We start from the raw sequence: 15,957 nt of genomic DNA, 5'->3' as shown, positions 1-15,957 counted from the left end.
ACCTGCACACGCAGACACGCACACATGCCCATGCGGGCACCTTCGTGTGCACACGTGTGCGCACGTGCGTGTGTTTGCATGAATGCCTGAGTGCACTCGTGCAGATGCATGCACGCGCAGTCGTGTGCGTGTGCACACACACCTGCGTGAGTGCACTTGCAGACACACGCATGCATAATACGCTTGCACATATGTGTCTGCATGCACGTGTGCGCATGCACGCGTGAGTGCACACGCAGTCATGTGTCTGCACGCTCGTGCACGCTTGCACGCTCCTGAGCCACCCCATTTCCAGCAGGACGCTCCTCTAACCCCAGAGACACCCGGGCCAGCGCCATCCTGGGCCACCGCGTCCCCACGCGTGAGCTCCCGGCGTCAGAAGTGCCCGGCTGCCCGGAAAGGAGCAAACAAGCAGCAAATCTCCAAAGTGCCAAGTTTGCAAGAAAAGGGGAGGTATTAAAAAAAAAAAAAAAAAGAGAAAGAATTAAAAAGCCACCGGCCGCGGCTCCGTCAGGAGGCTCCCGTTGACGCGAGCAGCCGCGCGGCAGCGGTTCCTCCGGAAAGGTTAAGCTAACAACAGCTCCTGCAAAATCAATGCGCAGCGCAAGCCCACGGCTGTTTGCTTTGCATAATTACGCGGGCAGGTGGGCGGCGCGGGCAGGGGCCGGGGCGGGCGGCGCGATCGATGGGCGGCGGCGCGGGGGGCTTCGTCGAGGCGGATTCGGCGACGGGCGAGGGCGCCCGGGCCGGGCCAGCCGGGGTCGGAGTGGCTCCGTGCCTCAGTTTCCCCCCCCCCCCCCCGCCCCAGCCCGGGTGGGCGGGTGCCCAGCGGCACGTCGGCGCCCGGCCTTGCACCCGTGGGCACACCAGGGAGGGGGTTTAGGAGAGGGCCGAGCGCGTGTGCACACACATGGGTGGGCACATTTGTGCAAGTGCAGGTGAGGGCAGTGGTACATGTGTGCACATGCTTGTGCATGTGTGTGTGTGTGCAAGGGGCACTTGTGCAAGTGCAGGTGAGTGTCGGTGTGCAAGCAACTGTGTGTGCACGTGCAGGTGAGCACAGACTGGGTGTGTGCACATGTGTGCACGTGCCTGTGCGTGTGTGTGTGTGTGCAGGGAGGCATGTGTGCAAGTGCAAGTGAGTGTAGGGGTGCGTGCATGTGCACATACTTGTGTGCACGGGTGCATGCAAGCCTGCACAGGTGAGTGTAATGGGGGGGGTGTGCCTGTGCTTGCACACATCAGAGTGAAAGGGTGCAAGTGTGTAAGTGCAAGTGAATCTAGGTGTGTAACCGTGTGCATATGCGCTAGTTGAGTGCAGAGGGGTGTGTGCGTGTGCATGCCTGTGCTTGCACGTGTGTTTAGAGGTCACAGCTGAGCCGACAAGGCTCCTTCCTTCCTTCCCTCCTTCTTCCCTCCCTCCTTCCTTCCCTCCCTCCCTCCCGCGCAGCCGCCCGCCCCTCCCCATACCCAGCCGTGCACCCATGCGTACCCCCACTCATCCACCCTCCCGTGGATGCGGTCATCCGCAGGTCTTTCTTTCCATCCCTCCATCCCTCTTCACGTCCATCTATCCACACATCCGTCTGCCCGTGTATCCATCTGCGCGTGCGCATGCGTTCATCTGGCCATCCACCTGTCCACTCAGCCATGCACCCGTGTGTCCGTGCATCCATCCATACGTGTGTCCGGGTATCCTTCCAGCCAAACAGCCATTCAAGCATCCACCCTCACGTGTCTGTGCATCCGTCTGTCCCCAAATCTGTCCATCCAGCTGCGCACCCACCCGTCGATAAGCCATCAGACCAAGCCAGGTTGCAGTGCTGCCAGGCAGGAGGACCTGGCCTGGTAGCCCCACTGGACAGGGTTGTCCTCGGTCTCAAGGAGCCCAGCTGTGACCATCCCCACCCGTGCAACCGCACCTCCAACCCCCAGGAGCACCTCCAGGCACTTTGCACTGATTCTCGGCCCCTGGAGCTGCGAGAGCTCAACCTCCACCATGCAAAGCTCGCAAACGGCTCGACATTCACGTGTTGTCCCACAGGTGCCAGAAGGTGCCTTGCCCAGCCCTAAATTGTCTCCGTTCCTGGGAAAGGTCATCGCAACCATCTCATTTAGGAGACGGAAGGAATTAAATTAAGGAATTAATGTAGAGTTGTCCAGGCTGTTGATGCCTGAGGAGAGACACGGGATGGCACTTGGGTGCTGTAGCCAGCATGTATCAACCCAGAAGTGGGAGAACTTGGCACCGACGGATCCCGAGGTGGAGACAGCCTGGGCAGGACTCAGCTCCCAGTGCTGGGCTGGGGAGAAAATGGGCTCGAACACCGCAGGGTCCCAGGGCATTGAAGGGGAGGAGAAGTCACTCGCTGGGTGTCCCTGCCCCATGTCCAGGCACTGTGAGGGTGCAGCCCAAGGCACCCCCGGACAGGGCTCACAGACATGTGCTGGAGGGTAGCTTGCGGCACCAACCTGGCCAGCTAGTGAGATAAAACGGAGGAGAAAACCGAGGCACGGAGCAGGGAAAGGGCCTCGGCCAGGACAGCATGGAGCCAGCCAGCACTGGGCTCCCACATCCCTGCAGACTGCCTTGGTCACGGGCCTGTCCTGGGCCACCCGTGTATCCATCATGCAGCAGGTGAGGAAGGAGCCCAGGTGAGCTTGGGTGCTCAAGAGAGAAACATCTCCAGCCAGAAACCCGTGCAGCTGTTTGGAGAGGACCTGGGGAGATGGTGCTGGCTAGCTGGCAACCAGCTAGCTGCTTATCTGACTAGCTCTTTGAGGAGATGGCTGGTGGCCAGGTGGCTAGCTGACTGGCAGCCAGCAGCTGGTTGGTTGGATGGCTGGTGCTTTGGCTGGTAGGCTGACTAGATGGTTGGCCATCTGGCTATTTGGCTAGTTGGTCGGTGGTTGGCTGATTAGCTAGCTGGTAGATGGCAGACTGGCCAGCTGGTTGGCTGGCTGGCCAGTTGGCTGTCTAGCTGGTTGGCTGTCTGTCTGTCTGGTCAGATGGCTGGTTGGTTGGCTGGTCAGATGGCTGGTTGGTTGGCTGTTTGATTAGCCGGCTAGCTGGCTAGCTGGCCAGTTGGCTAGCTAGTTGGCTGGTTGGCCAGTCAGTTGGCTAGTTAGGCAGTTGGTTGGCTGGCTGGCTGGTTGGTTGACTGGCCAGTTGGCTAGCCAGTTAGCTAACTAGTTCACTGGCCGATTAGTCAGTTTGCTAGTTAGTTGGTTGGCTGGCTGACTGGCTTGCTGGTTGGCTGATGGGCTAGTTGATCAGTTAGCTGACCACCCAGGGGGCTAGTTAGCTGGCTGGTTGACCAGCTGGCCAATAGACTTGCTGGCCAGTTGGCTAGCTGGGTGGCTGGTTGACTACCTGGCCGGTTGACTAGCTGTCTGGTCAGTTGGCTAAGAGGTTGAGTGGGTCCATCAGACGGCTTGGTGGCCAGCACGTCCCCGCCCTCGCAGGACCGTCCCTCGGTCCCTGTGGGTGGCACACACCCACCCAGGCCACCCCATCCCGCGGGACACCCCATCCCGCTGGCCCCGGGGCCGCGGCGGGAGCCGGGGCGGCGCATCCTCCGCGCGCTTCCCCCCGCTCCTTCCCTCCCCGCGAGCCCCGGCCGCATCGCCCGGCCTCTAATTAACGATGTCTCGGGCCCGGCGGGGACCCGAGCACCCTCCCGCCGGTGTGCAATTAAGGGCTGGCAACACCGCGACTTAATTAGAGGCTGGCTGACGGGGACGGGAGCCGACTGACGGAAAATCACTGCTCTCCCGGCCGAAGCGAGCGGGGCCGAGGACGCGGCTCGGCCGGGGGGGGGGGGTCCACGCCAGGGACGTGCCAGCCCTGCCACCCCGCGGGTGCCAGCTCCTCGCCGGGCACCCGGACCGTCGCGGGGGCAGAACGGCCTTGGAGCCGCTGCTGATCGAATTAAGGCCGTTTTTTTTTTTCTCTCGGAACGGTTTTGTCGCCCGAACGTGACGGCAATGCCCAACGCGGGCTGCGGGCTCCCGGCCGCCCCGGCGCCGCGCCGTGTTTACCCGCGTGTCAATCAGGCGCGGGGCCGCGGCTGCCTAATTTCGCTCCCTTCCCTGGGGGCCCCGGGCACACGGACACAGAGTCCGAATCAAGGTTACTCATAATCCTGTGGCACACAGAGACGCCGAGAGCACATATATTAAAGTCACACATTGATTTATTTTCGCCGGCGTCTCCTCTCCCGCCCGCTCGGCAGCGGCGCGGACCGGGCTCCCGCGACACCCAGCGTTAGAGAGGCAGGATGAGGAGGTTGGGTGGTGGGATGGGGACATTGAGTGATGGGATGGGGACATTGGGTGATGGGACGAGGATGTTGGTAATGGGATGAGGACGCTGGGTGACAGGATGGGGACATTGGGTGATGGGATGGGGTCATTGGGTGATGGGATGGGGACGCTGGGTGACAGGATGGGGTTGTCAGGTGATAGGATGGGGATGCTGGATGATGGGATGAGGGCATGAGGTGGTGGGATAGGGATGTCATGTGATGGGATGCGGTCACTGGGTGATGGGATGGGGACATTAGATGATGGGACAGGGATGTTGGGTGGTGGGATGGTGACATCGGGTAATGGGATGTAGATGTTGGGTGATGGGACAGAGATGTCGAGTGACAGGATGGGGATGTCAGGTGACAGGACAGGAATGTTGGTGATGGGTCAGGGATTTTGGGTGATAGGATGGGGACATTGGGTGACAGGATGAGGATGCTGGATGACCGGACAGATGGGGATGGGGTGATGGGATGAGGACACTGGGTGATGCGCTAAGGGCCATGGGATGACACTGCGACACCTGTGGGATGTGCAGGGAGAGGGTGACCCCACGGGGTTTGCAGTGACACTGTGACACCCTGGGAGACGAGCAGCGGTAATGGCACCAGGTGGCATCTTACGCACTGAGCACGGACCGTGACACTGGGAGGCACAGCAGGACCCGCAGCGGCAGAGACACTGGGTGACACCACGGGGCCATGCAGTGACACTCAGGACACTGTGGGGCCACGCAGCAGCCCTCCGCTGTCCCCTCCTCGGGGGCCGTCGCCCCTGGGTGCCCACGTCACCTCCCGCGATGGGTGCCCGACTCCCAGCTCCAGTGCCCACAGCACTGGCAAAAACCCTTCCCCACAGAAAATCCCAGCCGGCGGTGCCCGGCAAGGGCGCCCCGCGCCGGCGAGGGGACTGTCACCTGCCCGCGGCACGTGACAACCCTCCAAGCAATCGCTCCGGGCGCCAATTTGCAGCAGCTAAATATTTGGCTTCTGCGCCGAGCTCCCTGCTCAAACAGACCTCGATCAGAGGAGACGGGACGGGCAGAGGCGAGCGGCGAGGCCGGCAGACGGCGGTGGCGGCGCGGGAAGGAGACCACGGTCGGGTACCCACAGGGGCGCAGGAGCTGGCCGGACCCCCCCCCCCCCCCCTCCCCACCACCACCACCACCACCCCAGATCCCAGCCCAGGGCACCAACCCTGCAGCGCCAACAAACCGGGGGCAGCGCCAGCTCGCCCAAAATACTCGCTCCCGCGGCCCCGCTAAATTCATTAGCGGCTGGAAAACGTCAGCAGGCCGGGAGCGAAGCGCCAAATGTGATTACCGTGCCGGTCTCGCTCCCCCTGGCCTCATCGCGGCCCCATTTATCGCGGAGGCAGGCGAGCCGGGAGGGAGGAATGCAATCAGTGCTTATCTCTGGCTTAGACCGTCCTGCTCCAGCCCTGATTTATGGCTTGCTGGGAGGGACTCCCCGCACTGGTGTTGCCGCTGCAATTAAAGGCGCGTTAAGAAGCAGGCGGCGGTGGCGGAGCTGGGGGGAGCCATGTGCGGAAAGCAAAGGGTGGCAGAAGGTTATCGCTCGCGTCCGGCTCCTCGCCGCGCTGCCCCGAAAAGCTGGGGTGCCCAAATCGGCCAGGTAAGGGAGCTCAGGGATGCTCCACCACGGCCGCAGCTGCCCCCGGCAGCGAGCCGGAGCTGGGTTCATCCTTACCCGCTGCCAACACCACGTTAGCTGCTCCGGGGCATCGTTAAATCACCAAGGATTTGCCCGTCCATAACTACAGCGTTTTCGGGTGTCTGGATTCGGCCCAGACCAGAGATGCTGGCTCAGGGCTGGGCAAAGCCGCTCTGCAAATGTCCGATGTGACGGAGGGACCTGCCAGCGCAGCGGTGGGTGACTGGGAAGGGAATACGGAGCTCCAGGGAGCAGTGCCAGGCTCACCACAAGGTGCTGGAGGCACCAGGAAGGGTGGCAGGGGAAAGGGGGCTGGACGCCAGCCTGGCAGCTCCGTGCCACCCTGGGAGAAAGGTGCTTCTGCCGGGGCTGGCGCTGGGGGCACGTCCCCGCCTGATACACAAACACCGAGCTCACGGGGGACCCGAGCCATCGCCCAGAGCCCGCATCCTGCTCGGGGTTGCTCAGCCCTGGGGCTGAGCCACCGAAGAAGCTGGCGTCCACAGGTCGACGCTCCGTAAAGCCCCCCGGGACCCAGGCAGAGGGATGCCGCAGGGGCTGCGCTCGGGAAAGCGCAACGGCGCTCAGAAACTTTGCTCGCCAGTCGTGAACTTTACATAAGCGGCAGCCGTGCTCCAGCGTAGAGACAAGCCGGGAGCAGGCGAGGAAAGAGCAGCGCTTGCAGCCCGGAAATTTTAGAGCCATAGGGAGCCAGCTGCTGTTTAGCATTTTATTAAAAAGAACGTGAAGAGCCAGCACCCGCTTCGCCCAGACTCGCGCTCTGCCCCAGGAACCCACGGAAGGGAAAAAAAAAAAACACTCAAACAGCAGCAAATGCATTTCTCCGAGGCAGGTCCCAAGGCTCAGCCACTGCCAAGGATGCACCAGACCCGCAAAGACCCTCGGCATCCCTAGCCTTTGGCGGAGGGTGACCCACAAGTAACGATCTCAGGATTACTTAGGCTGCAGCAGCAGAAATACAGGGCTGGAGGGACTGCAAGCCGTCAGCTGCGCACCTTTTTCTCGTGAGATGATGCATCATCTGTCCCCACTGGACAGATTTAAGGCCTTTCCTTTAAATTTCCACAAAAGAAGAGGATATCTCTCATCTAAACTCAGGTTAGCCAGGGCCAAGTGCTAGGAGGGGACCAACCTGGGGACAGCTGGTAGCAGAGAAAGGACTCGAGAGTCCACCTATTCCCCCGCCAAAGAGATTGTCCCAGCGGGCTTTAAAGTGCCTAAACCCACCCTGGGCTGAAGCAGGGGCTGAAGTCCTGCTGTCCAGATGAGCCCAAGGATAACGTGGGCCTCAGCCCCTTTTGCAGGCAGCAGCCAAGCACCCGGAGCAATCTCGCCCCTCCGAGACACAGCTGCTCCGTAAGTACCTGAGCATGAAGTTAAAAGCAAATAGTTGGGAGACAGTGCTGCAAAAAAAAAAAAAAAAAAAGAAAGAAAAAGAAAAAAAGAAAAAAAACACGTTCACCTTGGGAAGTCTGCAAGGAGATGCCTCATCTTACTGTCTGCATTCAGCTGGCAAAGCTCATTAAAACAGGTGGCCTTTCACTGCCCTTTTCAAACCTGGAAATCTAGCCCCTTAGAAGACAAAAGAAAAAACACTCTTTAAAAAAAAGGTGAATTAAGAGACAAAATGCCGGAGGAGGAAGTACACAAGCCCTCCAAGCCCGGCCACAGCCGTGCCCAGCGCCAGCCGTGCCCAGAGGAAGTCGAGGGAGTCCTCCAGCCGGGCGTGCAGCCGCAGGACCTGCCGGCGCGTGCTCTCGCGGTCCCCGGAGTTGTCGATGACGTGACTGGCTAATTTGCGCTTCTCATCCAGCGGCAGCTGGGAGGCGACGCGCTCTTCTGCCTCGGCCTGGGACAACCCATTCCTCTTCATCAGCCGCCGCAGCTGCGTCTGCGGGTCGCTGCCGGAGCGGGAAGGCGGCGCTGAGTCAGGAGCGCGGCAGGGAAGGAGGTCCCGCGCGGGGCCCTGAGCATCCCGGCGGGCTTTGCCCTGCCTTGCTGGGCACGAGGCCGGCACGGCCGAGGACGAGGGAGAGACATCTGCCCTTCCTCCCTTTAGATGGGGCACAGTCATCCTCCCCTTATGCTGGACTCTGCCGGTCTCCGCTTTCAGATCAGTAGAGCCAGTCCCTGCAGCACGGATAAGGCCGTTGCCGCTGCCCAGGCAGATCCTGCCGCACGTTCCTGTCATTCCCCAAAAGGGGAAAGACCTGGGAGCTCCCAAAACGCCGGGGCAGCAGAGGCCGGGCTGTGCAAAGCCCAAAGGCAGTGATATTCGCCTTACGAGGGTGCCAGGTTTCAAAGAAACCCCAGTAAGAAACCTCGTGCTCATTAGCTCGGATAAAGGAAGGTGTCACTTGTCATGTTTACAGAAAAGAGGCGGCGCACGAAAAGGCTTCGCACCGAGGCTGCAGCTAAGTTCTCCCTGGAGAGGGAGGGAGGTGACAAACCTCCAGCCACCAAGAGAGGCTGCAACGTCCCGGATCTCACGATTCCCATGGCACTTACCAATAAACCAGGACCGTGTGTTTCATGAACTTGGTCAATCTGTTGGTCTCAAAGAGCAGAGGGATATCAAGGATCACATAGCGGTAGCCTGTAGAAGTGACACCCACCCCCCAAGAAAAAAATAATAAGTATCATTTGGATTTCCAAATTCCTTGCTCTGCACGTGCACTGCAGCTACAGCTGCTCCTGCAGCGCAAGCAGGGAGAGCTTTACAGCTACACGACTACAGCTGCTCCAGAGAGAGGAGCAAAGCACGTTCGTTCTCCTCCCTCTCACAGGCAGAAAACGGCTTCGTTCCAAGTTTCCACAGGAAGAAAAAAAAAAAAAAGAACCCTAACCTGGATGATCTCTGACCAAAGGTGAAGCTGCAGAAATATAATGAGGAATTGAAACAAGAGGCTCAAACGAAAGCGCCTGTGCATCTCTAGCAAGAGCAGCCACACTGCCTTCGCTAGCTTCTCTAGGGGAGCAGTGCCCACAGCAGAATCTGCTTTCCTCTCTTTCAGTTGACGACGACTTTGCCAGACTACAGTGATTCGGGCTGATGTTTTCCAGCTCCGTTTCCAGCCTAGTTTCCTTCTCTTTTTGAAAAGCTTTAGCTCACCATGGTTCCACTTTTACAAGGGGGGGAAGCAAATCGTTGCAAATCTCTCGCAGCCGTGACACCGGAACATGTGAGCACCTCCAGGCAGGTCCCCAGGGCCTGAAAATCCACAAGGATTCCCCTGATGCAAGAGGCATGCCCTGTGCCAGGCGCTCAAACATGTCACAAGATTTGATTTAAACCCCCTCTGACAGCATGTGCCCAGCACAACACATTCCCTGAATCCTTCTCCGCTGCACTCCAGGGCACGAAAACCTCCCCCTCTCTCGCGTTCCCACCTGGCCGCTTCCCTTCTTGGTGAGGGCCGTGCTCCTTCTAACAGAGCCACGAGGCTCGAGGGGGGCAGCAGGAGCAAAGGGATGACGAGGAGAGCTGAGCCTGCCTCCAGGTAGGACAAACCGGGAGAGCTCTAAAACCCGTCGCCTCCCGTCTCCGCTTCCTTGACCCCGAGGAGCAGCTGGCGGTGGAGAATTTCCATCCGCCGGAGACGTCTTCCCGGGCCCTGCGGCTCACCCCAGCCTCGCCGCGTCCCTGCCCTCCTCCGCCCTTCGCAAACGGCAAGATTTCACATGGCAGCTCTCAGTAAACCCTGGCGAGGGTAGGGGAAAAGCTGCAAGTCAGGAGACCTCATTTCCCTGGTACGCGTGCTCAGACACAAACAGCGTACCCCGGCCGCAGGGATGCCTCCCGTTTTGCTGGTGTAAATATCTAACTGATCCGGCCGTGGGAATGAAAGCTTTAATGAAGACATGATCATCCAACAAACCATCATTTTACCAGCATCTCCACCCGGAGAGAGTTCTTGCTGCCCTACGCCTTGATCAATAGAGCCTTCCTTACATAGCCGAGCCCTTAGAGATGACATTCAGCTATCCCAAATCATTAAAACCAGACTAATGAGGACAAATCAGCCGGCAGAGCGCACGCCGGCGCTCTCGCCGAGGGGCAGGACAGCGCTTCCCTTCCGACTTCACAGCCCGGGTTCAAAACTCCACATCTCTTCGGCTGCCGGTTTTGTTGCACGTCGCCTCCTTCGCTCTTTCTCCTCCTCCTCCTCCTCGTCCGCCTCAGGGGAGCGTGGCCCCTCTGGTGCCCCGGCATAGGGCTATTCAGCTGTCACACAGCTCAGCTTTGATAAGTTCGGCCAACTAGACTGACTCTATTAAGACATCCTTCTGTCTACATGGAGACCTCCGAAACAGCTGGTGATCTTATCTGGCATTTGATTAGACCAAGTTTGACAGCTGTATTTGTTATATTTATCAGGGGGAAAAGCGGGACTTTGGAAACCACAGCTGTCAGCCCATTTCTCACCTTATCGAGTCTAAAAGCGCTTTGCAGCTTTCATCGAAGCCCAGAGAGGCTGGGGGGCAGGGAATAATATTTGGCCATTTCAGAAGGTATGACATTATCCAGCAAGTAATCTCAGAAGAGGCCTCACAACGCTTTTCTCAGGCCCTACAGATGCACCTTAAGCCATAGAAGAAGAATGTGAAGGGCAGCAATGAAAGGCAGGAAGGGCAGCAACGAATCCTCCAAACGTGGATGCTAAAGGGCACCGGCGGCACAGCACAAAGGCCGTCACTCAACATCGGCTCCCATCTCCCTCCCCATCCCTCTCCGCACTTTAAAGCCAAAGCCGGCGTGAGCGGAGACGACCGTCGTGCAGCCGTTGAGTCCCGGTGTGCCGGCGCTCTGGCATTGCCCAGGCTCTTACCTAGCACAAAGTATTTCAAGATCTGTTTCAGCATCTCCTTCTGGATCTCAGGGTGGGTGATGGAGTTCAGCAGCTGCCGTTTCTCCGGGTGGGAGAAGATAATGTTTCCTAGAGCCTCGCGATTTATCTCTCCGCTCTCCAAGAGGATCTCGGTGCCAAAGTAATGCACTATCTGCCGATAGGCCTTGAAGTGGGGCTGCACCACTGATAACATTAAACAGCTGGTGGTTAGAGCCAATTCTACAGCACAGTCAGTGTTTGCATCAGCAGTCAGCCTCAAATGAGTTTTGTTCATTAAATAACTGAGTTTATTCTTCTCAGCAGAGAACACATCTGTCTGCCAGCACACACTGAACCAAGACCGGTGCGTCTCAGTGCTGCAGCCTAACAGACACCTGGCATCAGCGCTGCAGGAACAAGTTTGCAAAACTCGCAGACCAAGGTCCCTTTGCAGGCTGACACAGGAGAGATCGAAGCATCCCGCAGTCATTAATTCAGCACCACAACCCTCCTAATAGCGCACTGCCACCCCGGGTTAGAAGTCAGCAGGTCGGGCAAACGGACTTGCTGACGACTACTAGTTAAGGCATGGGCAGAAACAGGACTGAGCCTGTTCTTGCAGTATACAGGGTGAAGATACGAGCAGGAGATCTTAAAGAGAAGGGGAGAAACATTAGGGTTATTTTAGCTGAAAACTTTAGCACTGGGTGAATACAGCCTGGCTAGCACGAGTTAGTGGTGGGCCCTGGCCGTTAATAAGTTTTTTTACTGTTGTTAACCTCAGTCACCAAATTCTTGGTGCAAATGAACACAAAAGCCTCCTAAGAGGTCAATTCCCAATAGCTATTTGCAGGGACTCTGACATTGCACAAGAATATAATTTTAGAGACATCAAAATCACCAACAAAAAGGATGCAATAATAAAAACATAATTAAGATCAAGCTGAGGCTAACCACAGAGAAAGACAGAGCATATATAATTTTCTCTCCAAATCCAGGAACTTTGCCATGGGTTGTAGCCTCAGGGCAGCTTAATAAGTGTCTTTAAGACCAATTTCTTTCTCCATTGGAATTTCACATTGAGGTTTCAGTACGGGTGATATCTATGTAGCAAACACACATATATGAAAAAGGAATTGGAGAAAAATGAATTGATTGGTAGGAAACCGCCACTGAATATTCTGTAGTGTTGTCCTAGAGTCTCTGAGGGCTTTTAGCACCTCTAGCAAATCTTCTACACGTCAAGGGGAATTACAGTGCAATAAAATGTAAGAGCATCACAGCTTTGAGTGGCTACAAGGTAAGTTCTTCAACAAACAGAAGAACACAGGCACTTCAAAAATGACACAGGCAAGTGACAGTCAAATCTGCACCATTCCTCAGCTGTGGGCCTGAAACCTTTGGTGTATGAAATCACCAGGTTTTACTGAAGTGAGCACTGCTCTCCTCGTTATCCTAATGGTACGGTGGGATTAACGGTCTCACCCCACATCACACAGACAGTGGAGGCTCCTCTACTCCCACTGACGCAACAAACCCGGGATTTCTCGGTCCCTTCTGTAGCAAGGCCAGCACATTTCAAGAGTAGCAAGCTGCAGGTGTGCTGCAGCACAAATTCCCTGATCTGAGATATCTCTAGCCTTAATACAAATTCTGGGCTCTTTGTTTCAGCACATTAAGACATAAACGATTTTGTGGACCAATCTCCCAGTATTAACAAAGGAGTAACATCCACCGCAGAGGAAAATTTTCTTTCCGGGTGTTAGTAACAGCACGTAACATAACCAAGTTACAAGTCAAGTGCCCTGGGGATGAAGAAAGAAGTCAAATGAGCAGAGGGAATATGCTTTACAGAGAAATGCAGTTCCTTTGCAAAGAGTTGGCTTTCAACACTGGGAAGCACTGCCTGCACTGCACTCCAGAAGAGAGAAATTGGGGGTGAGATCCGAGATCCCTCCATTGTGTTTGTTATTAGGATGTGATTTTTCTTTTTTTTTATTAAAAATATATCCTCGCTCTAATCCACCAAGACAGCTGCTCCCCACATCCTCATAGACTGGTGAATCGGAAGGAAACGGATATCTAATGTACCCAGAGCACCCTCTGCCGTCTGCGCTTCACTAAACATCAACCCCAGTCGCCAGGGAAACCTAAGGGAGAAAGATCAGCTACGCAGAACTAACCTTCCCTGGCAATAACATCAGCATCAATCACGGCACAGCCCAGTTCCCGGAGTATGGCCACAACCGTGCTCTTCCCCGACGCGATTCCACCCGAAAGTCCAACCAGGAACATCGTGCTCTGAAACAGAAAGAAAGAGTTGAAAATGCACCACAACAGAGCTGTTTCATTCCTGCCACACGCATAAAATATTTATCCCAAACAGGCAACTTCATTCCAAGCCGATCGTGCTTTCTATTCATACATTTTCAGGGAACGATCAAGACATTATTAAAACTTTGACCCCATCCTGAGCAGGTACCACTGTTTTACAGCCTGAAGAATTGAGGCGGGTTAAGTCGGGCTCCCCTGGACCCCGCTAATTCTGGATGTGCAACTTCAGCCAACTGTAAATTCCTCAGTCGAGTCACCTGCAGCTCCGTGCAGCTCGCTGGACTTGCTCCTGTTTAGCATTTGCACAGATGAAGCCATAGTCCCACACAGAGCATCCTAAATTAGAGGGCACTTGAAATTTCTGGCAGGGTTGTCATGGGTGACCCAGGACCAGTGACAAATGGGAAGAACTCACGCAACATCTCAGCCTAGACCAAGAGACCTGTGGACTGATAGCGACGGCCCTGCTTGAGCTCAACAGATGGGGATGTAACGGGAGATAAGGTACCTCTGACAGAATCGGGACGCAAACCGCAGAAGCCAGTAAGTGAATCACATCCCCGCGCTACCTGGAAGCCAGCACTGTCACCAACGGCACGCACTACGTGGATGGCATGAAGGAAGAAAGAAATTGTGTCTCTGTGCAGCAGGCTCCTGTCTGTCAGCTCACAAATACGGCATTAACGCTGTATTAAATGCAAAAAGTCTGTGCTTGCTGACAGCTTTGAGGCTGGGAGGGAACCTGTAACCATCTGCTGAAGCCAGAGCAGAGAATTTTTCTCACCATTTCTGCACTGAGGCTCCAGCTTGCTGGGTGACCTCCTGCAACTCAATCCAGACCACACAACGCTCTGAACCACGCTCGCACCGTTTTGCTGAAGGCTCATCGACACAGAGGCAGCTCTAGAAAGAAGTGGGCCCTCCTGTGAGCAAGGTGGGATCTGCCTGAAAAACACAGAGCTCCTGCAGCACCATATCTCACACAATCACGGCAGTGCTGGGAAGGGACCCCGATGTCCCCTCTCCAACCTCCGGGAGCAGGAGCCAGGACCCTTCCCAGCACCAGCCCAGGGTGGCCAGGGCTTTGTGCAACTGAATCCTGGAAGCCCCCAAGGACAGAGCCTTCCCACTTCACTGGGCATCTGGCTCAGAGCTGCAGCACCCTGATGAGCAAGGAGGGTCTCCTCACACCCAACCTGAACCTCTCAAGCCTCAGCTTGTGGCGGTTGTCCCTTGCTATATCATTCGGTGCCTCCAAGAAGAAATTGGCTCTGTCATCTTTCTGACTGTCCCTCAAGAAGTCACAGGCTGCTGTTAGAGACCTCTCAGGCTCCTCTTGGCCCTGCTAAGGGAGCCCAGCTCCACAACCTGCCCTAGTGAACCATATGCCCCAGCCCCGACCTTCTTGGCAGCCATCTCTCTGTCTAAGCCAGTTCCTGCATCACACTTCTCCCCAGAAACCTCGGCCACCAGCTCACCAGCTCTGGAAACTCTGCATGTATGGGAACAAGGTACCTGCCACCAACATAAAGCCAATCAAAAATGGCAGTTTGGACTACACCCATTTGTACCCAGTGAGAGCGGTCAGCAACACGAGCTTGCAGGACTGCCATCGGTGAAAACGGGTGGATCATCTACAAAAAGGCAGCACTGCCTCCCACTTCTGCTCATTTTTGCTGGAAAAGAAGGCATCTTTGTCACATCTTGATCTTACAAACAGGATCCAGGCGCATGATGTGGGGGACAGGATGGGATTGGATAAGCTCTGTGACAGCCAAAAGCAGTTTAGCAGAGGGAGAAACTGGGAGTTAAGAGTAAAGTTAAGGGAGAGCCAGTAGCACCTGCCAGCAGCAGGGCGTTATATATTGACTTTACTTCATGGCTAGGGAGCCAACACCAATGCACAGCAGTACCATGCTCTTTTCCCTTTCAAGAACCCAAGCAAATGGATAGGGTTAAACACCAGCAGCAGCAAGGGGGAAACTCAAAGGGAATCAGAAAGGGCAGTTACAATAAACATGAGTGCTTTGCAAGAGGCTGACGTAAATCCGACGCTTTGCTGCCAGGCGAGCACCCCGTCTGCACGGGGAGCCTTCCCCTGTGTGACAGCGGGCTCAGTGTGACAGCCAGGGGGGTCTAATTCTCCATTCTCTTGCCCCAGCATCACATCAGGTTAAAATCCTGCCCTTTGGGGCAGGAGATTACACTCCCTCTGAAAGAGCCTACACAAAATACAGCACAAAAAAAAAAAAAAAAAAAAAAAAAAAAAAAAAAAGAGAGAGAGAGAGAGAGAGAGAGAGAGAGAGAGAGAGAGAGAGAGAGGATCAGGCCCTTGGTGCAGAGCTTGCAGGGGTGGAGGCTCCACTTGCTGCAAAGGGTAAATATACTCTTTATAGCTGCTGCAACCCCTACAGTTTTGGCCTCTAGCCTTAGCTGGCGCATGGTCCCAATCAACCTGCTATTTCTGTCTCTCCGCGAATACCTACACAGGCAGGCCTCTGCTGCAAGACTCCTGAAGCAGCGTGAGAGCAGTTCGAAGGGTTAGTCTGGAAATATATAACCAGACGGGCCTCGAAAATACTTGTACTGCCGCGGACAGAGCCTACGCAGGCGGGAGGTCCAGGGTACGAGGTATAAATACTCCGTCAGCTTGGCTCTGAACGGTACACGTGGGTTGGGAGGCCGTTCCCTTCCTGCAGATGTTACAGGCAGGCGCCAGAACCGTTTCCCCCCCCCCCCCCAAATACACCAGTTTGAGAACTGAGCGCTGCACCTGGCCCCCCTGCGAG

At 56.2% G+C, this 15,957-nt stretch overlaps 1 protein-coding gene across 1 annotated transcript; it reads right to left on the bottom strand.

Annotated features, from left to right (window-relative positions):
• Positions 1–6,672: 6,672 nt before the first annotated feature.
• DCAKD (dephospho-CoA kinase domain containing) lies at positions 6,673–14,062 on the bottom strand. The gene is made up of 5 exons (XM_062595698.1): positions 13,953–14,062; positions 13,018–13,135; positions 10,835–11,038; positions 8,514–8,601; positions 6,673–7,906 (listed from the first exon to the last, which is right to left on the bottom strand). Exons 1-5 carry the CDS (start codon positions 13,953–13,955, stop codon positions 7,621–7,623), a joined length of 699 nt encoding a protein of 232 aa, XP_062451682.1. The 5' UTR covers positions 13,956–14,062; the 3' UTR covers positions 6,673–7,620.
• Between the last annotated feature and the right edge of the window lie 1,895 nt (positions 14,063–15,957).

This window comes from Rhea pennata, chromosome 26 (genome assembly GCF_028389875.1).
Source record: "Rhea pennata isolate bPtePen1 chromosome 26, bPtePen1.pri, whole genome shotgun sequence".
In the NCBI taxonomy this organism is placed as follows: domain Eukaryota; kingdom Metazoa; phylum Chordata; class Aves; order Rheiformes; family Rheidae; genus Rhea; species Rhea pennata.
The sequence above is the reverse complement of the archived record's forward strand: the minus strand, read 5'-3'. Positions and strand labels throughout refer to the sequence as shown.